We start from the raw sequence: 17,296 nt of genomic DNA, 5'->3' as shown, positions 1-17,296 counted from the left end.
AAAACAGTGAAAGAAAAAATCAATCAACAATTCTAGATAAGGCAAAGCTACCCTTTTCAAAAGTAAATAAGAAATGAAGACATTTCAGCCTTCCAAAAAATACTAAAGGGAGTTCTTCAGGCTGAAGCAAAAGTAATTCAAAGAAATAAAGAGCACTGGTAAAAGTAACTACATAAGTAAATATAAAAGACAGTATAAATACTTTTGTGTATTTGTTTAAAATTATTTTTTTCTTGTATCTTATTTAAAAGGCACATGCATAAAGCACTAGTTATAAATCTCTATTTAGGGGCACACAATGTATAAAGGTGTAATTTGTGACCATAACAATGTTAAGATGAGGACTGGGATGGAGCTATATAAGATCAAGTTTTATACACTATTGAAATTAAAATATTAATCTGAAATAGGTTGTTATAAATTATGATGTTAATGATAGTCCCCAGGGTAGCCATTAAGAAAATAACTCAAACATATATAATAAAAATGGGAAATGCAATGGTACAGTAGAAAATATTTATGGTTCATAAAGTAAAGTAGTGATTAAAAAGTGAGGAACAACAGAGACATAAATATATAAAAAAGGGAAAATATCAGATGGTAACCCTACTTCATCAGTAATTACACTAACGTGAAAGGATTAAAATCCCCAACTAAAAAGCAAAGGTTGAGTAAATGAATTTTTAAAATAAACCAACTATATGCTATCTATAAGACACATGTAAATTTGAAATCTCAGATAATTTGAAAGTAAAGATATGGGAAAAGACACCCCATGGAAATGATAATCAAAAAAGAGCTAGTGGCTATACTGTTAATAATATCAGACAAATAAATTTTAAGACAAAAATTGTTACTAGAGACAACGAAGGACATTCTTTTGTGACTGAGGGTTAAAAATATATATTTTTTAATCTGGAAGGAAATTAACTGCTTACATCTTCTGATGTTGATAATGTACAATAATTTGGTTGTTTTATAAGTGTTTCTAATTTTGCCATATTTTTACAACCAGCTGATACTGTCTTTAAATTATTTTAAAGTTTTTACAAAATTCTGCAACAATTCAACAGTCTCTCATTTTTACCATTCCCAGGTCTTGTGGGTGATAAGTACAGGCCTTTCCATTATAAACATATAATTTCCATTATAAACATATAAGCAGGCATTTTCTCTGGGATCTTAAGCAGGAACATCTTGGGGCACTTCACTTAAGGATTTTCTGAAGGAGAAAGGTTTAACCAACTGGAACCCATGAGTACTTCCTTGAGCTGCTGACCAGACAGATCCAGGAAAGGTAATTTCTGGGCAGGACCTCTATGTTCTACTACAACTTTGTGGATCATTCAGCAGGTTATCCATGATAGTTGTCTTCCAAAATAAAAGAAAAAGGAAGAAAAGTCAAAGGAAAGGGTTCTGATTTATAGAAGCATCAAGTGGATGGAACATACACCCTGGGTTAGAAAATATGCTGTTCTAATGTGTTACATTAGAGTGAGCTGGGAAGACTCCATAAATAAGGAGATAGAAAGTAGGTCAACTATTCACCAGTTTCTGGAGCTGGGAGTAATAACAATTTGAAAAAGAGCTAATTGAGGGAATGAGTACCCTGAGCAAAGTCATAGGGGTAAGATAAAATGACGTAAAGCTAAAACCAGAATCAAAGCCTTGCATTGCTCCCAAATTAATATTCAAGGCTGTATAATGCTCAATTTTCCCATTGAATAATTTTCCTCTTTTGCGTTCCATGTCCATGATGCATGACCCAGTTACAGGCATGAGGACCCCACACATGGTCCCTCATCAAACCCCTTTTCACTGATATCAAAGGCGATTAGTTGGTGACTTTGTAATGTGTATGTGAGATGAGGAGCTAGATTAGTGGTTTCTTTGTATTCCAGAGATATGTGTGTGGGAAGAAGGACAAGAAGTCTCTTATCTCTGATTCAAATTGAAGGTTTCTGATTTTGTCCATAAATTTGCCTTCCCTATATTCTTTTATTTGGACAAATATGTTCACAGTTAATCGGATATTTTAGAAACACAGTATTCTAAGATCTTTATATGCTGTGCAGTTCTGATAGCCTAGAAAGCAAATAGTGGCTTTAAAACACATCCTGAAATTCTTTTATACTCCTCCCATTAAGAGGTGTGACTATGATCCCAACCCTTGCACCTGGGATCCTTAAGCCATCATGCACAATATCTAACCATGTGGAGGGACCACTGGAAAGATCACACACACACACACACACACACACACACACACCACACACACAGAGAGAGAGAGAGAGAGAAAGAGAGAGAGAAAGAGAGAGAGAGAGAGAGAGAGAGACAGCTGTTGAAGTCCTCCCAGCCCAGACCCCAGACATTGAATGAAGACCTTGTGATATATTCAAGAGCAAAAAAAAAAAAAAAAAAAAACCCAGAAAATTGTTACTGTTTTAAGTCACTGTTTTCAGATAGATTGTTACGCAGCAATAGATTACTAAAATAGACACTACTTTTAGGTACTATTATTCTAAGAATACTGAATTCTATTTTTCTGCTAATGTTCTATTATTTTACTTTTCTCTGGGTTTTAGAAAGCCACCAGGATTTAAGACATGAAGAATCTTTGAGTCCTTTGTGGAGTTGAGTCAATGTCTGGGTGTCTTTTTGTGGACTCATGTCCTAGGGATGCTGCTCCAAAGGGAAAAGGATAATATTCCTTGTGTATCTTTGACTTTGGTATCCCTGAGTCCTTCCTTTTTCTGTAGAATCTGTCTCATTTCAGAGAAACTGGTCTCTTAATAACAGCTGTAGTTACATACTGCAGTCAGCCTGGACATAGACCCTACCTCACCTACCACTGCTGGTCTTAGCTGAAAAAACAGGCTAACCTCGACTCATACTCTCAATTCCTATCCTCCCACTGAAGTGCACTGACTCAGCAGATTTATTACTCCATCCTATGATTCATCCTCTCTGCTTCCTATAGAAGGCAGAGACAGAGCCACTAGAGGAGCAGAGGGGCTGAGACCAACCCAGAAATCTCCAGTTCTCATGGGGAAGCCCATGCCCTCATCCTCCAACATGAAAACCTCTGCAGCACTTCTGTGTCTGCTGCTCACAGCAGCTGCCTTCAGCCCCCAGGGTCTTGCTCAGCCAGGTAAGGTCCCTCTCTCCTTCTCCTTGAAGCACGTTTCACCTTCTCTGGGTTATCATGGACCAGTCAAGAAGACATGCTACCCATGGTCTCACTTTAACAGCTACTTTTCCAAGATAAGGTAACTCAGAAAAAGAACAAGGGGTGAGCCCAACCACACAGCTACTGCTGGGTACAGCCTGAACTAGAATTCCGACAGTGAACCCCAAATCCAGCTCCTTCCAGGACTCAAGCTCTGGGAACACCCTCAGTGCAATTACTGCTGGAGTTGCTTCCAGTAGAGTTTTGGATCGGGTGATCAAAGACAGGGGGCTTCTGGGCATGAATGTGCAGGCTGTTTCCAGATACCGGGAGTCCCAGAATCTGGTCTGTGTTTCATTCAGCCCAGCTTCCAGAGACTGCAGCTCCGCAGAGGTGGTAGGTATCAGAGAAACTCATGACCAAGCATAGAATGCTCAGAGCCTAAAAGGGGATCCATAGTTGGAGTACCCTTGCTCTAAGGAATTGGATTATCATATTAGCCCCTCCTAACAATGCCCAGAGTAGTCATCAATTCCTCTTCCACCTGTCAACTGGTGATGGTGCATCACTATTTCAGAGTCCACAAAAGTGAAAGATAGTTTATGAAATGCCTCAAAGGGCAAAGACACTGCACTTGGGATGGGCAGCTTTTGCCTCTACCTCCTTTCTCTCTGACTCTTTCTTCTTGCCATTCCCTATTTTACAAACAGAAAGACCCAGGACACACCCTCAACGGCCTTTTTTTCTTGTTGTTTCACTGCAGATGGGATTAATAGTTCAACTACCTGCTGCTACAGATTTATCAATAAGAAAATCCCGAAGCAGAGGCTGCAGAGCTACAGAAGGATCACCAGCAGCCACTGTCCCCGGGAAGCTGTAATGTGTGTGGATGATGACCACCCACCCCTCACACCTCAGTCCTAGGTTCTTCCCTGGGCAGCGAATAGGACTAGTATCAAAATGAGTTGGAATCAAATACTGTGATGCAAACAGCATCTCTAATCTTATCCCAGACATTTTCCAGTGGGAAACAATTCAAGAAAAGAAAGTGGCTTCTCACTCTCAGCTCCCTTTCTAGCTATCACTTCAGACCTCAGTTCCTTTATCCTGGAACCAAGAGGGATTCACTTGGGCTAGCAAAAAGAGCTGCTTCTCTGAGGCCCCTTCCTTTAGTTTACCTTCTTCCTCCTCCATCCCTGAGGCACCTCCATCAGCCAGGCTGACGAGCTAGACGGCATTGGTCACACTCCCAGGCTGAACCCTCAAGATGTTCCATCTAACTGTCTCCTTTCTCCTCCACAGCTTCAAGACCAGACTGGGCAAGGAGATCTGTGCTGACCCCACCCAGAAGTGGGTCCAGGAATTTATGAAGCACCTGGACGGGAAAACCCAAACTCCAAAGCTTTGAACATTCATGACTGAACTGAAACCAAGCCATTACTTGAGAAACAAATAATTTATATACCCTGTCCTTTCTCAGAGTGGTTCTGAGATTATTTTATTCTAATTCTAAGGAATATGAGCTTTATGTAATAATGTGAATCATGGTTTTTCTTACATAGTTTTAAAAAGTTATTAATATTTTAATTGAATCTTCCATGGATTTTGGTGGATTTTGAACGTAAAGCCTTGGATGCATATGTCACCTCAGTCCTGTAAAAACTGTGGGATGCTCCTCCCTTCTCTACCTCACAGTGGTATTGTATAAGTCCTTGCAAGAGTCAATGCAAAGATTTGTTTTAATTGTTAAGATATGATGCCCCCAGAGGGGGCGGAGCAAGATGGCCAAATAGGAACAGCTCCAGTCTCCAACTCCCAGCGCGAGAGACACAGAAGACCAGTGATTTCTGCATTTTCAACTGAGGTACTGGGGTCATCTCACTAGGGAGTGCCGGACAATCGTTGCTGGTCAGCTGCTGCAGCCTGACCAGCGAGAGCTGAAGCAGGGCGAGGCATCGCCTCACCTGGGAAGCGCAAGGGGGAAGGGAATCCCTTTTCCTAGCCAGGGGAACTGAGACACACAACACCTGGAAAATCGGGAAACTCCCACCCCAATACTGCGCTTTAAGCAAACGGGCACACCAGAAAAATATATCCCTAACCTGGCCGGGAGGGTCCCACACCCACAGAGCCTCCCTCATTGCTAACACAGCAGTCTGTGGCGATCTAACCGCAAGGCAGCAGCGAGCCTGGGGGAGGGGCGCCCGCCATTGCTGAGGCTTAAGCAGGTAAACAAAGCCGCTGGGAAGCTCGAACTGGGTGGAGCTCACAGCACCTCAAGGAAACCTGCCTGTCTCTATAGACTCCACCTCTGGGGGCAGGGCTCAGCTAAAAAAACAACAGGGGAAGCAGCAGAGGCCTGAGCAGACGTGAACGACTCTGTCTGACAGCTTTGAAGAGAGCAGTGGATCTCCCAACACGGAGGTTGAGATCTGAGAAGGGACAGGCTGCCTGCTCAAGTGGGTCACTGACCCCTGAGTAGCCTAACTGGGAGGCATCCCCCACTAGGGGCAGTCTGACACCCCACACCTCACAGGGTGGAGTACACCCCTGAGAGGAAGCTTCCAAAATAAGAATCAGACAGGTACACTCGTTGTTCAGCAATATTCTATCTTCTGCAACCTCTGCTGCTGATACCCAGGCAAACAGGGTGTGGAGTGGACCTCAAGCAATCTCCAACAGACCTATAGCTGAGGGTCCTGACTGTCAGAAGGAAAACTATCAAACAGGAAGGACACCTATACCAAAACCCCATCAGTACGTCACCATCATCAAAGACCAGAGACAGATAAAACCACAAAGATGGGGAAAAAGCAGGGCAGAAAAGCTGGAAATTCAAAAAATAAGAGCGCATCTCCCCCTGCAAAGGAATGCAGCCCATCACCAGCAACGGATCGAAGCTGGTCAGAGAATGACTTTGACGAGATGAGAGAAGAAGGCTTCAGTCTATCAAACTTCTCAGAGCTAAAGGAGGAATTATGTACCCAGCACAAAGAAACTAAAAATCTTGAAAAAAGAGTGGAAGAATTGACAGCTAGACTAATTATTGCAGAGAAGGTCATAAGTGAAATGACAGAGATGAAAACCATGACACGAGAAATACGTGACAAATGCACAAGCTTCAGTAACCAACTCGATCAACTGGAAGAAAGAGTATCAGTGATTGAGGATCAAATGAATGAAATGAAGTGAGAAGAGAAACCAAAAGAAAAAGAAAAAAAGAAATGAACAAAGCCTGCAAGAAGTATGGGATTATGTAAAAAGACCAAATCTACGTCTGATTGGGGTGCCTGAAAGTGAGGGGGAAAATGGAACCAAGTTGGAAAACACTCTTCAGGATATCATCCAGGAGAACTTCCCCAACCTAGTAGGGCAGGCCAACATTCAAATTCAGGAAATACAGAGAACGCCACAAAGGTACTCCTCGAGAAGAGCAACTCCAAGACACATAATTGCCAGATTCACCAAAGTTGAAATGAAGGAAAAAATCTTAAGGGCAGCCAGAGAGAAAGGGCGGGTTACCCACAAAGGGAAGCCCATCAGACTAACAGCAGACCTCTTGGCAGAAACTCTACAAGCCAGAAGAGAGTGGGGGCCAATATTCAATTTTCTTAAAGAAAAGAATTTTAAACCCAGAATTTCATATCCAGCCAAACTAAGTTTCATAACTGAAGGAGAAATAAAATCCTTTACAGATAAGCAAATGCTTAGAGATTTTGTCACCACCAGGCCTGCCTTACAAAAGACCCTGAAGGAAGCCCTAAACATGGAAAGGAACAACCGGTACCAGCCATTGCAAAAACATGCCAAAATGTAAAGACCATCGAGGCTAGGAAGAAACTGCATCAACTAACAAGCAAAATAACCAGTTAATATCATAATGGCAGGATCAAGTTCACACATAACAATATTAACCTTAAATGTTAATGGACTAAATGCTCCAATTAAAAGACACAGACTGGCAAACTGGATAAAGAGTCAAGACCCATCAGTCTGCTGTATTCAGGAGACCCATCTCACATGCAGAGAAATACATAGGCTCAAAATAAAGGGATGGAGGAAGATCTACCAAGCAAATGGAGAACACAAAAAAGCAGGGGTTGCAATCCTAGTCTCTGATAAAACAGACTTTAAACCATCAAAGATCAAAAGAGACAAAGAAGGCCATTACATAATGGTAAGGGATCAATTCAACAGGAAGAGCTAACTATCCTAAATATATATGCACCCAATACAGGAGCACCCAGATTCATAAAGCAAGTCCTTAGAGACTTACAAAGAGACTTAGACTTCCATACAATAATAATGGGAGACTTCAACACTCCACTGTCAACATTAGACAGATCAACGAGACAGAAAGTTAACAAGGATATCCAGGAATTGAACTCATCTCTGCACCAAGTGGACCTAATAGACATCTATAGAACTCTCCACCCCAAATCAACAGAATATACATTCTTCTCAGCACCACATCACACTTATTCCAAAATTGACCACATAATTGGAAGTAAATTACTCCTTAGCAAATGTAAAAGAACAGAAATTATAACAAACTGTCTCTCAGACCACAGTGCAATCAAACTAGAACTCAGGACTAAGAAAATCAATCAAAACTGCTCAACTACATGGAAACTGAATAACCTGCTCCTGAATGACTACTGGGTACATAATGAAATGAAGGCAGAAATAAAGATGTTCTTTGAAACCAATGAGAACAAAGATACAACATACCAGAATCTCTGGGACACATTTAAAGCAGTGTGTAGAGGGAAATTTATAGCACTAAATGCCCACAGGAGAAAGCAGGAAAGATCTAAAATTGACACTCTAACATCACAATTAAAAGAACTAGAGAGGCAAGAGCAAACACATTCAAAAGCTAGCAGAAGGCAAGAAATAACTAAGATCAGAGCAGAACTGAAGGAGATAGAGACACAAAAAACCCTCCAAAAATCAATGAATCCAGGAGTTGGTTTTTTGAAAAGATCAACAAAATTGACAGACCACTAGCAAGACTAATAAAGAAGAAAAGAGAGAGGAATCAAATAGATGCAATAAAAAATGATAAAGGGGATATCACCACGACCCCACAGAAATACAAACTACCATCAGAGAATACTATAAACACCTCTACGCAAATCAACTAGAAAATCTAGAAGAAATGGATAATTTCCTGGACACTTACACTCTCCAAGACTAAACCAGGAAGAAGTTGAATCCCTGAATAGACCAATAGCAGGCTCTGAAATTGAGGCAACAATTAATAGCCTACCAACCAAAAAAAGTCCAGGACCAGATGGATTCACAGCTGAATTCTACCAGAGGTACAAGGAGGAGCTGGTACCATTCCTTCTGAAACTATTCCAATCAATAGAAAAAGAGGGAATCCTCCCTAACTCATTTTATGAGGCCAATATCATCCTGATACCAAAGCCTGGCAGAGACACAACAAAAAAAGAGAATTTTAGACCAATATCCCTGATGAACATCGATGCAAAAATCCTCAATAAAATACTGGCAAACCAGATTCAGCAGCACATCAAAAAGCTTATCCACCATGATCAAGTGGGCTTCATCCCTGGGATGCAAGGCTGGTTCAACATTCGCAAATCAATAAACATAATCCAGCATATAAACAGAACCAAAGTCAAGAACCACATGATTATCTCAATAGATGCAGAAAAGGCTTTTGACAAAATTCAACAGCCCTTCATGCTAAAAACGCTCAATAATTCGGTATTGATGGAACGTACCTCAAAATAATAAGAGCTATTTATGACAAGCCCACAGCTAATATCATACTGAATGGGCAAAAACTGGAAAAATTCCCTTTGAAAACTGGCACAAGACAGGGATGCCCTCTCTCACCACTCCTATTCAACATAGTGTTGGAAGTTCTGGCTAGGGCAATCAGGCAAGAGAAAGAAATAAAGTGTATTCAGTTAGGAAAAGAAGAAGTCAAATTGTCCCTGTTTGCAGATGACATGATTGTATATTTAGCAAACCCCATCGTCTCAGCCCAAAATCTCCTTAAGCTGATAAGCAACTTCAGCAAAGTCTCAGGATACAAAATTAATGTGCAAAAATCACAAGCATTCTTATACACCAGTAACAGACAAGCAGAGAGCCAAATCAGGAATGAACTTCCATTCACAATTGCTTCAAAGAGAATCAAATACCTAGGAATCCAACTTACAAGGGATGTAAAGGACCTCTTCAAGGAGAACTACAAACCACTGCTCAGTGAAATCAAAGAGGACACAAACAAATGGAAGAACAAACCATGCTCATGGATAGGAAGAATCAATATCGTGAAAATGGCCATACTGCCCAAGGTGATTTATAGATTCAATGCCATCCCCATCAAGCTACCAATGACTTTCTTCACAGAATTGGAAAAAACGGCTTTAAAGTTCATATGGAACCAAAAAAGAGCCCGCATTGCCAAGAGAATTCTAAGTCAAAAGGACAAAGCTGGAGGCGTCACGCTACCTGACTTCAAACTATACTACAAGGCTACAGTAACCAAAACAGCATGGTACTGGTACCAAAACAGAGATATAGACCAATGGAACAGAACAGAGTCCTCAGAAATAATACCTACACATCTACAGCCATCTGATCTTTGACAAACCTGAGAGAAACAAGAAATGGGGAAAGGATTCCCTATTTAATAAATGGTGCTGGGAAAATTGGCTAGCCATAAGTAGAAAGCTGAAACTGGATCCTTTCCTTACTCTGTATATGAAGATTAATTCAAGATGGATTAGAGACTTAAATGTTAGACCTAATACCATAAAAACCCTAGAAGAAAACCTAGGTAGTACCATTCAGGACATAGGCATGGGCAAGGACTTCATGTCTAAAACACCAAAAGCAATGGCAGCAAAAGCCAAAATTGACAAATGGGATCTAATTAAACTAAAGAGCTTCTGCACAGCAAAAGAAACTACCATCAGAGTGAACAGGCAACCTACAGAATGGAGAAAATTTTTGCAATCTACTCATCTGACAAAGGGCTAATATCCAGAATCTACAAAGAACTCAAACAAATATACAAGAAAAAAACAACCCCATCAAAAAGTGGGGAAAGGATATGAACAGACATTTCTCAAAAGAAGACATTCATACAGCCAACAGACACATGAAAAAATGCTCATCATCACTCACCATCAGGGAAATGCAAATCAAAACCACAATGAGATACCATCTCACACCAGTTAGAATGGCAATCATTAAAAATCAGGAAACAACAGGTGCTGGAGAGGATGTGGAGAAATAGGAACACTTTTACACTGTTGGTGGGATTGTAAACTAGTTCAATCATTATGGAAAACAGTATGGCAATTCCTCAAGGATCTAGAACTAGATGTACCATATGACCCAGCCATCCCAATACTGGGTATATACCCAAAGGATTATAAATTATTCTACTACAGACACATGCACACATATGTTTATTGCAGCACTATTCACAATAGCAAAGACTTGGAATCAACCCAAATGTCCATCTGTGACAGACTGGATTAAGAAAATGTGGCACATATACACCATGGAATACTATGTAGCCATAAAAAAGGATGAGTTTGCGTCCTTTGTAGGGACATGGATGCAGCTGGAAACCATCATTCTTAGCAAACTATCACAAGAAGAGAAAACCAACCACCGCATGTTCTCACTCATAGGTGGGAACTGAACAATGAGATCACCTGGACTCAGGAAGGGGAACATCACACACTGGGGCCTATCATGGGGAGGGGGGAGGGGGGAGGGATTGCACTGGGGAGTTATACATGATATAAATGATGAATTGATGGGTGCTGACGAGTTGATGGGTACAGCACACCAACATGGCACAAATATACATATGTAACAAACCTGCACGTTATGCACATGTACCCTAGAACTTGAAGTAAATAAATAAATAAATAATAAATTAAAAAAAAAAGATACGATGTCCCTATGGAAGCATATAATGTTATTATAGAATTACATATTTGCATATGTATGACTCCCAAATTTTCACATAAAATATATTTTTGTATAACAGCTGACATTCATTGCTTTTTAAAAAGATAAAGTAATAAAGCTGGTGGGGGTAACAGGGTAACAAGGTGAAGGGCATGGTTGCAGAGGTCAGGCTCACATTGTGGGGAAACGAGCACATAATGGACTCTGGGCTTTCCCCCAGGCCAGACTTATCTGCATCTTAGGGAGAGGCAGCCACAGGCTGGGGCGAGATGAACCCACCCCTCAGTTCCAGATCTGATATCCGCTTCAGCCACTTGTTCAAATACCTTCCTTCCCTCTCAAACTCATTCTTTTTCTCACCATCCCACACTCTACCCAAAGGCCTCTCCTCTCTTCCATTATATCTGCCTTGTAACTGGCTGGTTTTCCCCCTTCCAATCAATTCTCTAGTCTCGTATAACACAAATGTCACTTTCATTAAAAAATCGAGTAGGAGAGCAACAGATGATTTGGCAAGTGCCGGCCATCATTGATTTCTGCCACCATTGGTGTTCAGACCAAGTCCAACATTCCTATCTACCCCTTCTTCAGCCCACCAGTTCTCACCCCCAAACACCAAAGTCTGAATGAGATTCAGAAAATGTGAATAATTATTGAGTTCATTCAAGGACAAAGCTTGAGGGTGGCCACTTGGAAAAGCATCAACTCCAAACAAATGGAAAGGTTTCAATTACATAGGTAAAGACAGAAGTTCCAGCTGGATTACAACATTTTTTGTACTAGACAAGGTGCATACGCCACAGTGATTTGATTGGTTACAGGTTACTATGTTCCAAGGAAGATGATTTACTATTCCTTGAGGAGAGGTAGTGATCTGAGGGGTCTTACCTCTGCCATGGCTCAGTCTTCTTAATTGTTTACAGGAAAAAGCAAAAAGGCAAAAGTTGTAGGTGCATGCTGCACGACTCAGATTGCATAGCCACATTCCTCTCAAGGCTCAGAATAATTAAAGTCCTAATAGCTTTAAGTTTAAATTATCTGAAGTTTGAGTTATTTAATTTCACACCAATAAGGAGGGTAATCTTAAATTCCAGCAGAGAACAACCAGCAGGCAGACTAGAAGTAGGAGTGAATGAATGGATGCTGTGAGACACAGTGAGCCCTCTGATAAATGCAGATGTTAAGCAGAGTGTCTGATGGTAGGACAGGAAAGGAGAGAAGGGCTACATGTGCTCAAGGCCAAACAGAATCTGCTGAAACTTCATTTTTGAAAAGTTATAAAATCATGTGTTTTCATGCAGACCTTGTACTCTTGGGCAGAGAATTAGAAAGAACAGGAACAGAGATGCTGGTATGTAACTGGGTATTGAGTTCAATGGGATTCAAAGATTAGGCTAGTTACACCAGTAATGTGCCTAGTAAATTTAGGCAAGTTACTTTACCTGACCAAGCCTCCATAGATTGAGATGTAGAGTAGATCAATGAGTCATATTCGCATCAACATCACTTAGATACTAATTTAAAAAAAAAAACAGATTTCCAGGTACCATTAGTAAAGACTCTGATATGGATTGTTGGGTGGGGAAAGTGTCCCTTACACATTTTTAACTATTTCTTAGTCATGTCTTGGGATCAGTGAGTTTCCCTGATGCTGTGTCTTTCAGATCAATGTAGTCTCCAGGCTTGACCTGTGAATTCTGGCTTAGGCATAAGGAGTGTTTTTGCTGGAACTTTCCCACCTCCTAGACTTTGCTGCTGGACATGTGCCAGTCCTAAGTAGCAGAGACTGCAAATGTCCCCCAGATATCTGTGGGCTCTTCTATATTCTCCAGCCTAAATTGCATTTACCCAGGGGCTGTGTGATTGAATTCTAACTAGTTGGGTGAGGGCTAAAATGGTATAAGCCACTTTCAGACCTTGTCCCTATAAACAGCTCTCTCTTCCTCTGTTGTGGTAATGTTAGGGATAACGTGTCCCGTATAGCTCAATTTCAAGATGGAAGCAGTCTGTATCCCCAAGTAACAGGTCAACTGGCCTACCTTGAACTGTGACATGAAAAAGAAATAAACATTTGCTGTGTTAAGCCACTAAGGCTACTTTGGAGCCTAGTTTAACCCTGATTAATAGAGGAATTAATAGCACAATCATGTGCTACCATTAAGAACGTGAAATGTGTAACATTAACTAGATATTTAGTAGCAAGCAGTGAGGAAGCTGATGTCACAGTTTGCAGAAAATAAGAGATGCATGTTACAAAGTGTCAAACTTGTCAGGTGCTCTCTGCGAAAATAGTAGCTCTAAGGGGAAAGTTTGATAAAGATACATTAGTAGCATGTTGTTTCTTTTTGTCTTCTTTTTTGAAGGGATTCCAAGAAAGAGATGAGCTCAGAAAAAAGAAAAATCAACTGGTCATAAGGTAGAAATGAAAGATAATAAAATACACAAATTCAGGACCTTATGTTGTTGGAAAAGCCATCTGTTTCTAGGTGCCAAATATTAAGAGAAGGTATTTAAGGATGAAAAAAAATCAGCAATAAAAGTCTTTTAGGAAAAAAATCTCTTAGTTGAATGAAATAACATAAAGCAAAAATCAGATTGAAGTTGTAGCCTTACCATTCGAGCCTCACAGCCTTCCTCATTAAGAGGAGAGGGAGAAGGAGAAGGAGAAGGAGAAGAAGAAGGAGAGGCAGAGGGAGAGGAAGAGGGGGAGGGAGGGAGGGAGAGAGAGAGAGAGAGAGAGAGAGAGAGAATAATTGCGGAATTATATCAAGAAAGAAACTTGGACTGTGGCTGCTGGCATATGGAATTGACTGAGAGTGAAGAGATCAGAAGCCCACTGTTATTACCAGAGCTGTACTATACTGTCAGTGAAACCGTAAGTGATCCTGACAAGTTCAAAAAGAAGACAAACTCCAGACCCTACAGTACAGCTTGCAGTCCTCAAAGGCTGCAGAGTCCCCAAGAAGACCATGTCTCTCTTCAATACTCCCTTCAGAGGTGCCCAAACGGGAATAATGGAAAAGGAGGGAACTCACAAAGGAAACCAGAAACCAGGATCAAAAAGACAACAGAGTTCCCCAGAGAGAGAGAAGCAGCCTAATCAAGGATGGGGGACTTTTTTTTCTTTTTATTATACTTTAAGTTCTAGGGTACATGTGCATGTAAACCACAATGAGATATCATCTCATACCAGTTAGAATGGCGATCATTAAAAAGTCAGGAAACAACAGATGCTGGAGAGGATGTGGAGAAATAGGAAGACTTTTACACTGTTGGTGGGAGTGTAAGTTAGTTCAACCATTGTGGAAGACAGTGTGGCAATTCCTCAAGGATCTAAAACCAGAAACACCATTTGACACAGCAATCCCGTTACCGGGTATATACCAAAGGATTATAAATCATTCTACTATAAAGAAACATGCACACATATGTTTATTGCAGCACTGTTTACAATAGCAAAGCCTTCAACCCAAATGGCCATCAACAACAGACTGGATAAAGAAAATGTGGCACATATACACCATGGAGTACTATGCAGCTATACAAAAGATTGAGTTCATGTCCTTTGCAGGGACATGGATGAAGCTGGAAACCATCACTCTCAGCAAACTAACACAGGAACAGAAAACCAAACACCGCATGCTCTCACTCATAAGTGGGAGTTGAACAATCAGAACACATGTACACAGGGAGGGGAACATCAAACACCAGGGCCTGTCGGTGCATGGCAGGCAAGGGGAGGGATAGCATTAGGACAAATACCTAATGTAAATGACGAGTTGACGGGTGCAGCAAACCACCATGGCACATGTACACCTATGTAACAAACCTGCACGTTCTGCACATGTATCCCAGAACTAACAAACCTGCACGTTATGCACATGTACCCTAGAACTTAAAGTATAATAATAATAAAAAAATTAAAAAATTAAAATAAAAATAAAAAAATAAAAAATATAATAAAAATAAAAGATACCTTTTCCAATAAAAAAAAAAAAGGAAAAACTCTTTAGAAGTCAAGATTTTGTTTTCACAAGGAGGATCCATTTCCTGCCCATCACTCAGGATCATTCCTGATCAAGGCCCCTCATTCATCAGGCACCAAATCACAGGCAAGAAATGGATTTACTCTAGGTCCCTGCTGAAAAGGAAGCCTCCAAGAAAGGAAGAGAAAAAGCCCTTGGAGCTGCCCCTCCTTGCTAGAGATGGTCAGTGAGCTGGATGAAACAGCTGCACAGCTTGGATGTCTAAAGATTGATTTTATTTATTTCCACTGAGCCACTGAGGTTTTTCAGGTTCAGAGTAAATCCAAAGCCCATTAACTCCAAAGCCATTTTTTGAGGAAAACACAAAAATGAATAATTGATTGCTAATAAAGTCCTTTAAACAAAGTCCTTTAAATTCCCACCCAGAGTTATGAAATTATTCTTACTACAGAAACAATCATTGAACCACGTCAGACAAACTCCTCTGAGGTCAAGAATACTCCAAATTTATTCTGTTGACACATTTTTAAAAACCTCATATCTGACACATGTGCAGCTCAGGCATTCTTGGAAACCATCCCTGGGGTAGCATGCTTTTACTTGGAAGCAGTGGGAAAACTTGGAAGAATATTTGGAGAAATATCCAGACTCTGAGGTCTTTCCAGCATTCCCAATCTGCCCTTCTTTATTTTTTATTTTATTTTATTTTATTTTATTTTATTTTATTTTATTTTATTTTATTTTGAGATGGAGTCTCACTCTGTTGCCCAGGTTGGAGTGCAGTAGCATGATCTCTGTCCACTGCAACCTTCATCTCCTGTGTTCAAGCAATTCTCGTGCCTCAGCTTCCTGAGTAGCTGAGACTACAGGCACCTTCCACCATGCCCAGGTAATTTTTTGTATTTTTAGTAGAGACAGGTTTTCACCATGTTGGCCAGGCTGGTCTTGAACTCCTGACCTCAAGTGATCTGCCCGCCTCAGTCTCCCAAAGTGCTGGAATTGCAAGTGTGAGCCACTGTACCCAGGCCTATTTCCTAATAATAAAAAATAGTAACTTCTACTCACTGAATATCTATAGTGATCTAATCATTCTTCTAAGCACTTTAGATCCATGCACTCATTTAATTCACACTACAATTCCCTAAAGTACACATGATTAGTATCCTGCTCTTACCCTAGCAGAGACTGGTTAAGTAAGTTGTCCATGGTATCACAGCTAGTCAGTCACAGAGCCGTCATCCAAATGCAGACATCCTGGATTCAGACTCTACATTAGACTAACCCATCTGGAATACAGTAGGAAAGAACAAGGAAGACTCAACATTTTTGGCCTCTATTTGGTAATTATAGTTACGTTTTTAGGTAATTATAGACCCATTATCCTGGATGGGCACTTAGAGACTTTGTGGAACAGCAAGATCCTTCTCTCATCCTGTGTCCGTGACAGACATCACCAGTCAACCACAACACAGTATTTAACTAACGCAAGGTAACTCCTCAGAATCTTTAACATTCTTGTTTGTGCTCCTGTACCAATCAATCATTTTGATATGAGAATGTGCAGGAAAAAACAGGAAACAGGTTTGCAGTACCTCCACACCAGTATTCAATGCTGTAATGCACTGCAGTGGCTCCATTAAAGACTATGTCTCCCTTATACCCTCTCCAACTAGGGTGCCTAGTGTTATGAACAAAGGGATAGGTATGGGTTCTTGTGTCCCCTCAATTTTTGATATTTTTAGCCATCAGATACCTTGTCTGCAATGTGTGCTCAGAGACCAAGGGGGAAACTAGATAATTGATTTTCCAAATGTGTTCCCTGGGAAATAAGGGCACAGGAGGCTGCCTATTCTGTTTCAAACAAATCCCCTTCACTACAGTGTATTTGATGAGTTGGGGTTTGTTGATGAAAAGGGCTTCAGCAGCTAAGCAAATGGTTTAAAAGTGCCCCAGAAGTCAAGATTAACAGAAACTATCCAGTTCTGATGTCTTGTCAAGCTAAAATTGCAGGGCACTAAGATTCTGTGATCACTCCATTAAAACACAGCATCTAAGCTGTGGTGTGTTGTCCTTCCTGGTTCAGAGATGCAACCATGTGCAGGGCTACTGAGCTCTCTTTGCATCTGGGTGGGAGCCTAATGGAAGTTTTGGGGCTCCTTACTGGTCTCCA

At 40.7% G+C, this 17,296-nt stretch overlaps 1 protein-coding gene across 2 annotated transcripts; it reads left to right on the top strand.

Annotated features, from left to right (window-relative positions):
• Positions 1 to 3,016: 3,016 nt before the first annotated feature.
• On the top strand, positions 3,017 to 4,851 carry CCL7 (C-C motif chemokine ligand 7). Of its 2 annotated transcripts, none has more exons than XM_033184205.1 (3): positions 3,017 to 3,151; positions 3,933 to 4,050; positions 4,472 to 4,851. In XM_033184205.1, the coding sequence occupies exons 1-3, from the start codon at positions 3,046 to 3,048 to the stop codon at positions 4,575 to 4,577; spliced, it is 330 nt and encodes a 109-aa protein (XP_033040096.1). In that variant the 5' UTR covers positions 3,017 to 3,045; the 3' UTR covers positions 4,578 to 4,851. The 2 variants fall into 2 exon arrangements, with proteins under 2 accessions (XP_033040096.1, XP_033040097.1); XM_033184206.1 differs by having other exon boundaries at positions 3,076 to 3,160; positions 3,948 to 4,050; positions 4,472 to 4,691.
• The last annotated feature ends 12,445 nt before the right edge of the window (positions 4,852 to 17,296 follow it).

This window comes from Trachypithecus francoisi, unplaced genomic scaffold (genome assembly GCF_009764315.1).
Source record: "Trachypithecus francoisi isolate TF-2019V2 unplaced genomic scaffold, Tfra_2.0 Lachesis_group20, whole genome shotgun sequence".
Taxonomy (NCBI): Eukaryota; Metazoa; Chordata; class Mammalia; order Primates; family Cercopithecidae; genus Trachypithecus; species Trachypithecus francoisi.
The sequence above is the reverse complement of the archived record's forward strand: the minus strand, read 5'-3'. Positions and strand labels throughout refer to the sequence as shown.